We start from the raw sequence: 12,849 nt of genomic DNA on the forward strand, positions 1-12,849 counted from the left end.
TTTAGAAGTCAAAATTACATCTTCTTTTGCTAAATAAGAAAATTTTAAGAATTATTATTCTTCTTCAACTTGTTAATGTAGGATATTTTAGGTTTACTTATCTTGTGGTGCTTGTATTCATATTTATCTAATAATAATGCTTATAAAATTTAACTAAAAGCACTTTTTATGATGCAAAAAGCCAACTTACTGTTGTAAAAAAACTTTCAAAAGCTGATCAAACGGCCACCATCCCCGGGAAGTTGATGAAAGCCTCCAGCTGCAGCTTCTACTTCAACGTATTCTTTCGCCGCATCACGAACGCTGGACAAATCTCGGACAAAGCCTTACTTCGACTTGTGGATGAATGCCGAAACCTTTTCGAACTCCAAAACGTCCATGCCGAAGTCGTTGGCCGCCGCCGCCTCTCCTCCGATCCCGCCGTCGCGATCAAGCTAATGCGAGCATATGCTGCTTGTGGCGACATCGCTCGCGCCCGTCATGTGTTCGACGAAAGTTCTGAGAAAAACGTCGTTTTCTTCAACGTCATGATACGCAGCTACGTTGCTTATGGACGTTACAGGGATGCTCTGCTGCTCTTCTCTGACATGGAGCGATTCCATGACGTGAAACCCGATAATTACACCTATCCATGCGCGCTGAAGGCCTGTTCCTGCTCCGAGAAGCTCTCTGGTGGCGTCCAGATTCATGGATCTATTACAAAGGTTGGCCTTGATTCAAATTTGTTTATTGGGAACGCTCTCATTACATTGTACGCTATGTGCGGAAGTTGTGTAGATGCCCAACAGGTGTTTGATGGAATGCCCAAGCGTGATGTGGTGTCCTGGAATGCAATCATTTCTGGATGTGCACAGAGAGGTCTGAATGGGCAAGCACTGCAGATCTTCAGGGTTTTGTTTCTACGTCAGAGGCCGAGGGTTGATGCCGGTACCATGGCAAGTGTTTCGCATGCTATGTCGAATGCGAAACCTGAAGACATTGAATTCGTAAGGATCATGTTTGATGAAATCAAAGGAAGAAATTTGATATCTTGGAATGCCATGATTGCAATATATGTGAAGAATTCTATGGCAGCAGAAGCCATGGAACTTTTTAGGGACATGGAGAAACAAGGAATGGAACCAGATGAGGCTACACTAGCAAGTCTTCTTCCAGCTTGCCGTGATCTGATGGACCTGACACTAGGAAAGCAACTTCATGAATTCATCAATAAAAAGAATATGTGCCCGAATTTGACCCTGGAGAATGCTCTTATGGACATGTATGCCACTTGTGGGTGCCTAAAAGAAGCACGAGAAGTTTTCAGTACCATGAGAACTAGAGATGTTGCATCCTGGACAACAATCATCTCAGCTTATGGCATGCATGGGCATGGCCGAGAAGCAATTTCTCTGTTTGAACAAATGCAGGAATCGGGCCTTGAGCCAGATCACATAGCTTATGTTTCCGTTCTTTCAGCCTGCAGCTACTCAGGGCTTCTTGAAGCTGGAAAACACTACTTTAACTCCATGACTAAGCTTTATAACTTGGTTCCAAAGATTGAGCATTATGTCTGCATGGTCGACCTTCTTGGACGTGCAGGTAAAGTGGATGAAGCTTATGATGTCATCAGACAGATGCCACAGGAACCTAATGAGAGGGTATGGGGTGCTCTTTTGGGTGCTTGTAGAGTTCATTCGAACATGTCTATTGGTTTGATTGCTGCTGACTATTTATTCAGATTGGTTCCAAAGCAAGCTGGCTACTATGTATTACTATCTAATATTTATGCTAGAGCTGGAAGATGGAAGGATGTTGCTTTGGTTAGAAGTATTATGGCAAGCAAGGGGATAAAAAAGTTACCTGGATGTAGCATTGTGCAACTTGGGAATAAAGTTCACACCTTTTATATAGGAGACAGGTCACACAGACGGTCAAAGGAGATCTATGCAGAGCTGGATGTCTTGATGAGAAAGCTGAAGGAGGCTGGTTATAGTGCTGAGACTGAAACTGCTCTCCATGATGTGGAAGAAGAGGACAAGGAGGGCCACCTTTTGGTGCACAGTGAGAAGCTTGCTATCATTTTTGCTCTCATCAGTAGTTTTCCTGAGATGCCAATTAGGATCACAATGAATCTTCGAATGTGTGGGGATTGCCACCTTGCAGCAAAGCTCATTTCAAGAATTACAGCACGAGAGATCATCCTCAAAGATACTAATAGGTTTCATCATTTTCAATGTGGTTCTTGCTCATGTGGAGATTACTGGTAATATTTTCTGGCATTGAATGCTCTTGATGGATGTTATCATATGGAGCTGCGTTTCTTCGTATCATGAAGAGTTTTAAGAAGAAATAGCAGACAGTGAAGGGCAACAAGGTGACATTTTTAACCAATAGTTCACTTTTCAACAAATTTTTTTTTCCATTACAATTGAATTCTGGTCTTTACTAATAAATAAAGAGGGAGTGACTGCATTCATTGTCGATTAATCAGAGGTTTGAACACCATTTTTCTTTTTCTTGGGTTGCGGGGGGCGGGGGGAGGTGGGGTTTGAGCCTGTAAGCCCTTGGGTGTGAGCAGTGGCCGATATTGATAGTTCAGTGCAGGTTTTTTTTAAGAATTTGTCGGCTGCTCCATTTGTAGTAAAAAGTTGACAAATTTGGAAGATTCCAGTAATATGAATGCAAGCTGAATGCCTTTCTGGTATATATGAGCTATTACTTCTAATCATTCTTTCGGGTTGAGAAGATTTGAAGGTGTGTTCCTCAACTTTCTCAGTTTGATGATAGTCACTTGCCTTGTTATGGAGTAAAGAAAATATCTCCATTGCTGCAATAGAAAATCCTATTTTTATACATAAAAGAAAGTTCTTTGGTAATCTTCATCCTTGTCATTGTTGTCATCTCTAGTGTTTATCACTATAGTTTTTTACGGTTTTGAGTACTTTTTTGCACTTCAGGCTTATAAGGGAATTCTGTTAATGTGAATTACAAATGACTAGCTATATCTTATAAAGGAATTTTCTGAATGTCATTTGCTAAAACCATTTCTGTTTAGTTTTTTGTTTCATGCAAGATACCATTCATGTGTTGTATGCTGTTTCTTGCCTAAACCTAAATAATTACTTTAGCATCTTTCGCGTACATGAACATATAAATAGGTCTTAGTTCCTTTACCTTTTTGACATTTTAAGTGATATCTGGCTGGAACTATGGTCTTGTGCAGGTTTTTTTTAAGAATTTGTCGGCTGCTCCATTTGTAGTAAAAAGTTGACAAATTTGGAAGATTCCAGTAATATGAATGCAAGCTGAATGCCTTTCTGGTATATATGAGCTATTACTTCTAATCATTCTTTCGGGTTGAGAAGATTTGAAGGTGTGTTCCTCAACTTTCTCAGTTTGATGATAGTCACTTGCCTTGTTATGGAGTAAAGAAAATATCTCCATTGCTGCAATAGAAAATCCTATTTTTATACATAAAAGAAAGTTCTTTGGTAATCTTCATCCTTGTCATTGTTGTCATCTCTAGTGTTTATCACTATAGTTTTTTACGGTTTTGAGTACTTTTTTGCACTTCAGGCTTATAAGGGAATTCTGTTAATGTGAATTACAAATGACTAGCTATATCTTATAAAGGAATTTTCTGAATGTCATTTGCTAAAACCATTTCTGTTTAGTTTTTTGTTTCATGCAAGATACCATTCATGTGTTGTATGCTGTTTCTTGCCTAAACCTAAATAATTACTTTAGCATCTTTCGCGTACATGAACATATAAATAGGTCTTAGTTCCTTTACCTTTTTGACATTTTAAGTGATATCTGGCTGGAACTATGGTCTTGTGCAGGTTTTTTTTAAGAATTTGTCGGCTGCTCCATTTGTAGTAAAAAGTTGACAAATTTGGAAGATTCCAGTAATATGAATGCAAGCTGAATGCCTTTCTGGTATATATGAGCTATTACTTCTAATCATTCTTTCGGGTTGAGAAGATTTGAAGGTGTGTTCCTCAACTTTCTCAGTTTGATGATAGTCACTTGCCTTGTTATGGAATAAAGAAAATATCTCCATTGCTGCAATAGAAAATCCTATTTTTATACATAAAAGAAAGTTCTTTGGTAATCTTCATCCTTGTCATTGTTGTCATCTCTAGTGTTTATCACTATAGTTTTTTACGGTTTTGAGTACTTTTTTGCACTTCAGGCTTATAAGGGAATTCTGTTAATGTGAATTACAAATGACTAGCTATATCTTATAAAGGAATTTTCTGAATGTCATTTGCTAAAACCATTTCTGTTTAGTTTTTTGTTTCATGCAAGATACCATTCATGTGTTGTATGCTGTTTTACACATGCCTTTTGCTAAAAATCACACACCACAACAATCAGCCAAAAGGTGAGATCAGCCTAGCGTGAGGGTATTCACCCTTTGGAGAAGCCTCTAACATTGAAGTTAGTTGTGAGCTAAAAGCTGTTTGATTTGGTCGGATTAGGCGGTCTCATTGAGAATCTAATCACTTTTTGACTGTCAGTCCACACTATGGTTGCATCCCTTAGGAAGTCCTAAGATTTCAAATGAACAAGCATAGAAATCTTGGTAATTGGTAAAGGAACCTCTCATTATGAGAAATCTTGGTAAAGGAACCTCTCATTATGTTTTTTTTTTTCCTTTCTTAATGATCTGATATGAAGTACACCTTATAAGAACTTTCACCTCCTTCAAGCACTTATATTATATAATAGAAGGCTTGCCGATGATATTCCTTTTGGACATATGGTCACAAGAATCATGGTGCACCTCCTCAACCTCCTTTGCCCGTCAACAGGATCCTTAGAGTATATAGGTCCAAATTACCATCATTCATGACTTGAGAAGACTAAATACTCTAGAAAATTGACACTTTAAGAAGTATGCGTTTGATATCATGGTGTTTAGGCAAGAAAAAAAGTTAAGGTCAATGCCCCCATCTTTGGTAGTAGTTGTGATCCCTAATTTTTCATTCAATTTTTGGTAATTTGGACTATTTTGACCGATATTTAATGAGTGGTTAAGTGCATCATATATGTCAAATTAATAGGTGATGTAAAGAGGTTTTGTTTATGATTCAAGTGTCACATTGACAATATTGTTGATCTTGTTAGAAATTGGTTTATCATGAAAGCTAAGCCAAGAGAAAAATATATGCCCGCCAATTGTAAATCTTGAATATTTGAGCAACTATTAAATCCTACATAACAAAGTAAACTAGTAATGAGTGTTAAATCAATTTGAAGATATGAATTTCAAATATGATATTCATGAATAAACATGGTTTATAATAAATTATTTATTTAGTGTTCTTCGTAATAAAGTTAATACCGTATGGTTCTTTTTTTTCTTTTATTTGATAAGACCGTATGGTTCTTTGAACCCATGGCTGAAGATGAAACTTAACATAACGGCTTAAAGATGCAAAGGAGATTGCATCTTTCCTCTAGAAGCAATGCAATCGGTCTGCCAACATTAAAACAGTTCATCTAGCTCTTTCAAGTCAATCATTGTCTATCCCATAGTTTAATCTACTACTCCCACACCTACTAGAAATAGTAGAATTAAAAATGATTGAAAGTGAAAGGTAATATAGAGTTTTGATGCCCTCAAAAAAACTATGCAAGATTTTAATGATTTTTCAAATCCTGATGATGAAATATTAAAATATATGTATATGGATGACCTGGCCTTTCTAATGAAAATTCTGACAAAACACATAACATTAAATTAAAATCTTGTATGGTCTATCATATAGTTTTACTTGCAGATCTGAATCTTAATGTAAAATAAGTTTTTGAAATTACAATTAGGACTAAAGCTAAATTTGAAAATGTAAAAGCAAATATAAAATTTTGACTCAAAATGTGTTTTTTGATTTACCTCTCTTCATTATTTTACCATCAGACAACTTGTAATTACTATATTCCACCAAAAGCATTCTATTGTTTCATTGCATTGTATATTTAGCATCTGTATGTTAGCTTTCAATATTGTTCAAGAAAAGTATACAGTTGTCATGCAAGCTCATCATAGAGTTTGAAACATCTTCATGAGTGGCTATTATTTAATTTATTGGCTATTTGCATATGCTTTATTCTTTAGTTATTTGTTTATACCTACTAAAGCCATGAAATTTTATTATATTTGTATTTAGGATTTTTTTTTTTGTGATTGTTTTGCTTTTTAACATTAGTAACGAGCTTCATTTTGATGAAGCAATTCTATTACCAAGCAGCGATATTGATCCACCCCAGGGATTATCACTTTTTATATAAGTCCTGGTAGAGGTACTAGAAACTTGATCTGCTCTCTAGCAAATTGGTCGAGTTTTTTAAAATTAGGTATTATTACTTACTAGGGTTTCTCACGCAGGTGTATGTATCATTTCAATAATATAAGGCTCTATTGAGTCTGTATTGTCGATCCCACAGAGAATGAGGTAACGAGTCTAATAAGAGAAGTTCTAGTCCACTACGCTAAGTTCTCAGTTTGGAATGTCGATTAAGTTTAATTTTTCTAACAGCTACTCCTAAGTTAAGATTCCGTGACTATGTTATACCTATCTAGATCAATTGGGTTGGTAAAATCAAGATATAAAAGCTACTCTTCTCTTGTGATTGTACAAGTAAGTTGTAGAATCGAATACTATGAATTGCTAATGTAGCTAGTGACAAATAGGAACATTCCTCTTCTTTACCTTCTGTTGAGTGCATAAAGAAGTTTGGTCAACCTAGATTATATTGGTTACGACTCTAGCCTATCACCCTAGAGTTCAGTTTTTACCCTCAAACTGGCTAACCTAGTTTTAATTCATTAAACACTAGATCAAACTGGTTAGGGTTCTAGCCTATCACCCTAGAGTCCTCAATTTACACCAATCAAAGCCTATTTCTCTATCAATTTGCACTGCCTTATGTACTACTTTTTCTTCACTCACTATTGCAATATGGTTTTTACTAGTTGAATAAAACCATAGCCCTCCCGGATCTTATGGTTCACAATAAATTTTAATAAACCAACTGATCAGATTGATAAGTAAATTAAGCATGATGTAAAAATCATCACCTTAAGATATAAAGATCAATTTTATAATCATTCTAATTTCCTAAAAAATTAATTTATTCATCACAAGAGCATGGTAAAGGAATTCTACCCACAAAACATGTTTAACACAACAGAAAACATCATTACTTCAAATCAAATCCATCAAATATGTGTTTACAACAGAGACAAGTAAATAAAGAACACAATACTTAATTTTTTTCCTCTAGAAAAAAGATGTAAATCCCTTAAACAAAGCCTTCTACCAATCCTTGCAATGTTGATACAAATCCCTTACAGAATTGCACTCAAATTTTCTCTTCAATCTCTCAAGAAAATGTAAAAATCTACAATCCCTACTCCTATCTACGACTTCTTGACGTCCTTGGAGGATTCCCCAATTTAGAAATGCCAAAAAGTGCCTTTCCAATTTTTTGTATTCGTCAAATAACTCTCTGGTTCGTCATGAAACCGCCCCGGGCTAGGCGCTAGCCTGCGGCGCCTAGGCGTCATCTTCTCTGTTTGCGGGAACATGTCGGGCGCTTAGGCGTCCATCTGCGACGCCATGACGCCATGGAGTGGCGCCTAGGCTCCTGAATCTGGCGCTTAGGTGCTAGTTTGCTATTTCTTCTATTGTTTCCATTGCCTCCATTTCGCTCTATTTTCGCTTCAATTTGCTTCAAATCTCCTACCTGTTATACCTGCAAGAAAAACATGAAAATACCATTCTTTAAAATACAATTTCATTCAAAACAGGTGCTAAATGTAAAAGAAATTAATTATATTAAAAGACATATCAAACACATTTGATTCTTTAGTATTTATTATTGCTTATACATTTGTTTTTTTATGCTAATGATTTTATTGATGACGTGTAAGTATTATAATAACAATATACAAATGGAGATATCATCTACCTTCAAGAGATTCTAGGAATTCCTTAATTGAACTTATTATTATTTTTTCAGCATTTATAGTGTACATAAAAAATATGTCAGCACAAATCTTAAAGAGATTTGATGGTTAACAGAGAAGATGACGTCGTGGTTCGAGAACCAACAAGGGCAGTTCAACGGACCATATTTTTTCGGCCGGCTCTTGTTGGCCGAGAGAAAAAATAGTTCCAAGACAGAGAGAATCCGACCACTCTCCTGAAGCTTATTGGCACAATACTCACGCGGACGAATCCGCTGGCATTCCACAACCATGTCGGGCGAATAATGAAAACCGCCCGGTTCTAAAGCAGTATGTCGGGCCACCCGGTCTACCCTTCGACCTTAGCCACCTGGGAAATGACCCAGTCAGTCATTCCCTCAGGCTCTCTGTGCTTGGCCTCTTAGCCCAAAATCCGGCCGGCTGCCATCCCAGGCTCCCGACCACATCTGGCCGGACGTCATTTCAGGCTCTTGGTCCTACAATTATGTATTAACCAAAATGTCTCCACTGTACCTATTTTTCTAGGGGTGCAAAATATGATTTTATATCTCCCATTCCTATAAATAGGGGCTCATTTCATGAATAAATGTTACGTGATTTTATTATTTATTACCAAGCTCTTTGCTCTCTTCCTCTCTTCCTCTCTTCCTCTCTTCCTCTCTTCCATGCTCTATTCCTTAGGCGTATCTTCCGGGAAATTTTGGATTCAACATCCTAAAAGGTGCGGTGAGCATGGAGTCATACCGTTGACAAGAAGGGAGCATAACAATCATAAAGAGGAGAGTTGCCAGAGAGAAGTAGCCAACATAGAACGCGTAAAAGAAGACATGGAAGAGCTCATGTAACGAGAAATGCAAGAGTTAAGGACTCAGATAATGGATCAGATGTTGGGCCAAATCGCAGAAGCCCTAAGGGTCATCATAACCATAGTAGGAGATCGGGTCCCCCAGGGGAAGAACCTCGTCAGGAGGCGTCTCAGGTGCAAAAGGATAGAACGCTGAACAACGATCACAAGAGAGCCAAAGACTCACAGTATCAAGAAAACGTTGGTTCTACGCAAGTGGGGAGACAGTGTTTCGGGCGCACTAAGGCACGTGTCAGATAGACCTTAGGAGCTGAGCATCCGAAGAAGTTCAAGCTCTCGACGTTAGAGGCATATCAAGGCTGGTCGGATCCCAACGACCACATCGTCTTGTTCGAATCCACGATGTACTTGTTAAAAATCCTGGACACATTTAAATGTTGCCTGTTCTTCGCCACCCTAGGATCGCCAGCCCTGAAGTGGTTCAACTCGCTTCCGACTGAAAGTATCAGCAGCTTTTCGGACTTCCGAAGACTTTTCTTGGCACAATTTGCAAGTGCTTGGGTATCGAAGAAGAACGTGCAGTTCTTGTGGCAGTTGGAACAAGGACCGAATGAGAGCCTACTCTCTTACATCCTGCAATTCCAGAGGGAAATGCTGGACGTGAAACACTCTGAACCGACATGGCAGAGGCTACCCTGTAGCAGGGCCTGAGGTCTGAGAGATTTCTTTACGACCTCAGTTTGCACAATCCCGAGGATTTGGCTGAACTGCTGGAAATGTCCAACGAGCACATCATTGCCGAGAAGAGCATTCTCCAACCAGAGCCGATATTTTGTTAGGTCAAGAAGAGAGCCCCACAAAGTAACGGGTGGAAACCGAGGGAGGATCCCAGACCACTCGTTCGAATGAGGTATGAAAATAGCCGACCCTCTCAAGACAATAGGGGGTCCGACAAGCGCAACAATCAGAGAGGTCTGACAAGGAACCGTAACCAGCGGCCAGTTCAGTATTATGAGAGGCCGACCCAACATCATGAACAACCCTTCGATGAGTTCGAGGGACCCCAAGTCATTCCATTTAGAGTCTCGATGACAGAGATTGTGGACGCCATTCAATATAAGGAGTACTTCAAGCAAGTGAAACTAATGAGAGTGGCAGATTTTTATCGAAATATGAGGAAGTCTTGTAATTATCACTGGGACCACGATCACGATATAGAGGAATGAAGACACTTCCAAGACCTGATCGAGGAGCTTATCAAGGTTGGAAAACTGAAAGAGTTCATCACGCTAGGGGCCTTGAGTCAGAGGCAAGGAAAGGCCCCAACAATAGAAGTCTGAGCAAACCCATCCATATATATGTTGTCCATATCGCCGAGCCTCCCAGAAGAGGTCTAGGATGGGAGAGTTATGCAATGCCGCTTTCATGCAAAGGAGAGGTAGCTGCTCCCCAATCACATTAACCGATGACGATTTGTCCCTCCGGAGAAGCCCCTACAACGATGCCATCATTGTAACGGGTATTATATGCAACTTCCAAGTTGGGGTTATCCTTATAGACACTGGCAGTTGAGTGAGAATTCTGTTCAAGTCAGTGTTCGATAAGCTTAACTTTCAAACTAATTGGCTAGTAGCGTCGACTGAACCACTGTACGACTTTTTGAGGGAAAGGAAGGAGGTCCTGGCCGTTGTGCCACTAACGGTTACTTAGGGAAGGGCAAGAAGTAGTTCACAGAGACGAAGGACTTCTTGATAGTAGACTCGCCTCCTATCTACAACGCCATCTTCGACCTCCCACTATTGAATTGTATTAAGGTTGTAATGTCCACCTACCATGCTTCGGTTAAGTTCTCAGGAGACGGGGAGGTGATCAATGTCCAAGGAGATCTGGAGCATTCTCGGGTTTGCTACCTTCGGGCGGTAGGGAGTGTAGAGCAGAAGCCGCTTGATCTACAAAATCGGAAGGAAGTGGTCTCGAAACTAGCAAGAAAATCTTGATGATTCCCGTCGCCGATAGTGAGCCTGGTAAATCTTTTTTATTAAGTGAAAACTTTGCTGCAGTGCACAAGGAACTGCTGATCCAAACGCTTCGGGATCATTGCAACATCTTCGCTTGGTCTGCTGTCGAGATGCCGGGAATATCAGTTGATATCACTTGCCACCGACTGAACGTGAGCACCACTATCCGACCGATAAAGTAGAAGATCAAGAACTCGACTACTTCACTGACCAAGACCATCTGAGTGGAAGTGCTGAAGCTAAAAGAGGCAGACTACGTCCGGGAGGTGCAGTAACCTTCTTGGGTCTCAAATGTTGTAATGATCCAGAAGGCCAATTGGAAGTGGCGGATGTGCGTAGATTTCACGAACTCGAATGCCGCCTGCCCGAAGGACTTCTACCCCTTTCCGAGGATTGACTTCCTGGTGGATTCAACTGTGGGCCATTCCGTGATGAGTTTCCTGGACGCTTTCTCAGGATATCATCAAATAAAGATGCACTTGACTAATGCTGAGAAGACCTCCTTCATAACTGCTGACGGTATTTTTTGTTATAATGTAATGCCCTTTGGGCTTAAAAACGTTGGGGCAACATACCAGCCTCTGATGGATATAAATTTTGCTAATAAAAAAGGAAAGAATAATGAAGCCTACGTGGATGATATTCTTGTGAAAACCCGGACTGTTGAACAACACAATAAATTTAAAGAAACGTTCCAAACTCTAAGAAAATATAATATCAAGCTAAACCCTCTAAAATGTGCGTTTGGAGCTTCAACCGATAAGTTCCTGAGTTATCTCTTGACCCCCAAAGGCATAAAGGCAAACCTGGACAAAATCCAAGCGTTGATATGCTGGCCCAAAAATATCTGAGAAATTCATAAACTAAATGGCTGGATCTCTGTCCTCAGCCTGTTCATCAAGAGGTCGGGTTGATAAGTGTGCAACATTCTTTAAAACATTTAGAAAAGCCGAAAGCTTTGACTGGATGGCTGAGTGTCAGCATGCATTCCACAACTTGAAGCACTCTCTAGCTTCATCGCCACTCCTCCAAAGATCGAAGCCGAACAAAGAACTCACATTGTACTTGGGAGTGGAGCTGAAGCAATCAGCTTGGTGTTGGTTAGAGAGTCGGGAAAAAATTTCCCGATCTACTACACTAGCCGCTTTCTTTGGGGAGCAGAGGTCAGGTACTCAATTATGGAGAAACTAATCTTTGCTTTGATTGTGTGGACTCGCAGGTTGCGACCATTTTTTCAAACACATCCCATCCGGGTGATTTCGGATCACCTATTTAAGTCGTTGCTTACATGGTTAGAACATTCTGGCCAACTACTCGAGTGGGCAGTAGAGCTGAGAGAATTCAACATCACATAAGCCTACCAGAAGGATATTAAGGTGCAAGCAGTCGCTAATTTTCTTGCTAATTTCTCGGAGCTAGAAAGATCGATCGAAGAAGGTCCAAGCGATCGATAAGAATGGCTCCTACATGAGAGTGTGCTTCTAACCGAACCAGAAGGATTAGGGCTTGCTTCGAACAGCCCATCAAGAGAACACTCGTATCACTCAGTGGCTGTGGAGTTCGAGGTAAGAAACAATCATGCTGAGTATGAAGCCCCGATTGTTGTACTGCATCTAGCCTATGAAATGGGAGTTCTGTTTCTAGTTGTGAAGTCAGACTCACAACTTGTAGTACATCAATTACATGGAGAATTTGAGGCTAGAGATGAAGCGATGATCAAGTATCTTAATAAGGCCGAGGTGGAAATCTGGAAGTGCAGCCGGTTCAGGATCGAGCATGTCGGCAGAGAAGAAAACTTGGTGGCCAACCTACTATCGAGTTGCGTTCGCTTGAGGAATGGATTACCACAAAGACTCAGCTGACTGGTCATTGAGGAGCCAGAGGTGATGACTGTAGAGACCAATGAGAACAAAAGCTGGATGGATCCCTACATCAGATACCTGGAGACGAAAGAAATTACTGAAGAGATCACAACTCCCAGAAGATTCAAATTCAAAGCTGCTCAATACTTACTGATAGAAGGGACGCTCTTCTGTAAATTGAAA

At 39.8% G+C, this 12,849-nt stretch overlaps 1 protein-coding gene and 1 long non-coding RNA gene across 3 annotated transcripts in view; both read left to right on the forward strand.

The window, feature by feature from the left end:
• Nucleotides 1-202: 202 nt before the first annotated feature.
• Nucleotides 203-2,352, forward strand: LOC110032534 (putative pentatricopeptide repeat-containing protein At3g49142). The gene has a single exon (XM_020736195.1). It carries the CDS (start codon nucleotides 246-248, stop codon nucleotides 2,247-2,249), a length of 2,004 nt encoding a protein of 667 aa, XP_020591854.1. The 5' UTR covers nucleotides 203-245; the 3' UTR covers nucleotides 2,250-2,352.
• Nucleotides 2,353-2,587: 235 nt separating this feature from the next.
• The window catches only part of LOC110032530, a 37,416-nt gene continuing 27,154 nt past the window's right edge, over nucleotides 2,588-12,849 (forward strand). For both annotated transcript variants that reach the window (XR_002294859.1, XR_002294860.1), the window contains exons 1-3: nucleotides 2,588-2,736; nucleotides 3,206-3,355; nucleotides 3,825-3,974. This is a non-coding gene — a long non-coding RNA (uncharacterized LOC110032530). The remainder of the gene's footprint in view (nucleotides 2,737-3,205; nucleotides 3,356-3,824; nucleotides 3,975-12,849) is intronic.

The sequence above is a fragment of the Phalaenopsis equestris genome, unplaced genomic scaffold, assembly GCF_001263595.1.
Source record: "Phalaenopsis equestris unplaced genomic scaffold, ASM126359v1 Scaffold000964, whole genome shotgun sequence".
NCBI lineage: Eukaryota > Viridiplantae > Streptophyta > Magnoliopsida > Asparagales > Orchidaceae > Phalaenopsis > Phalaenopsis equestris.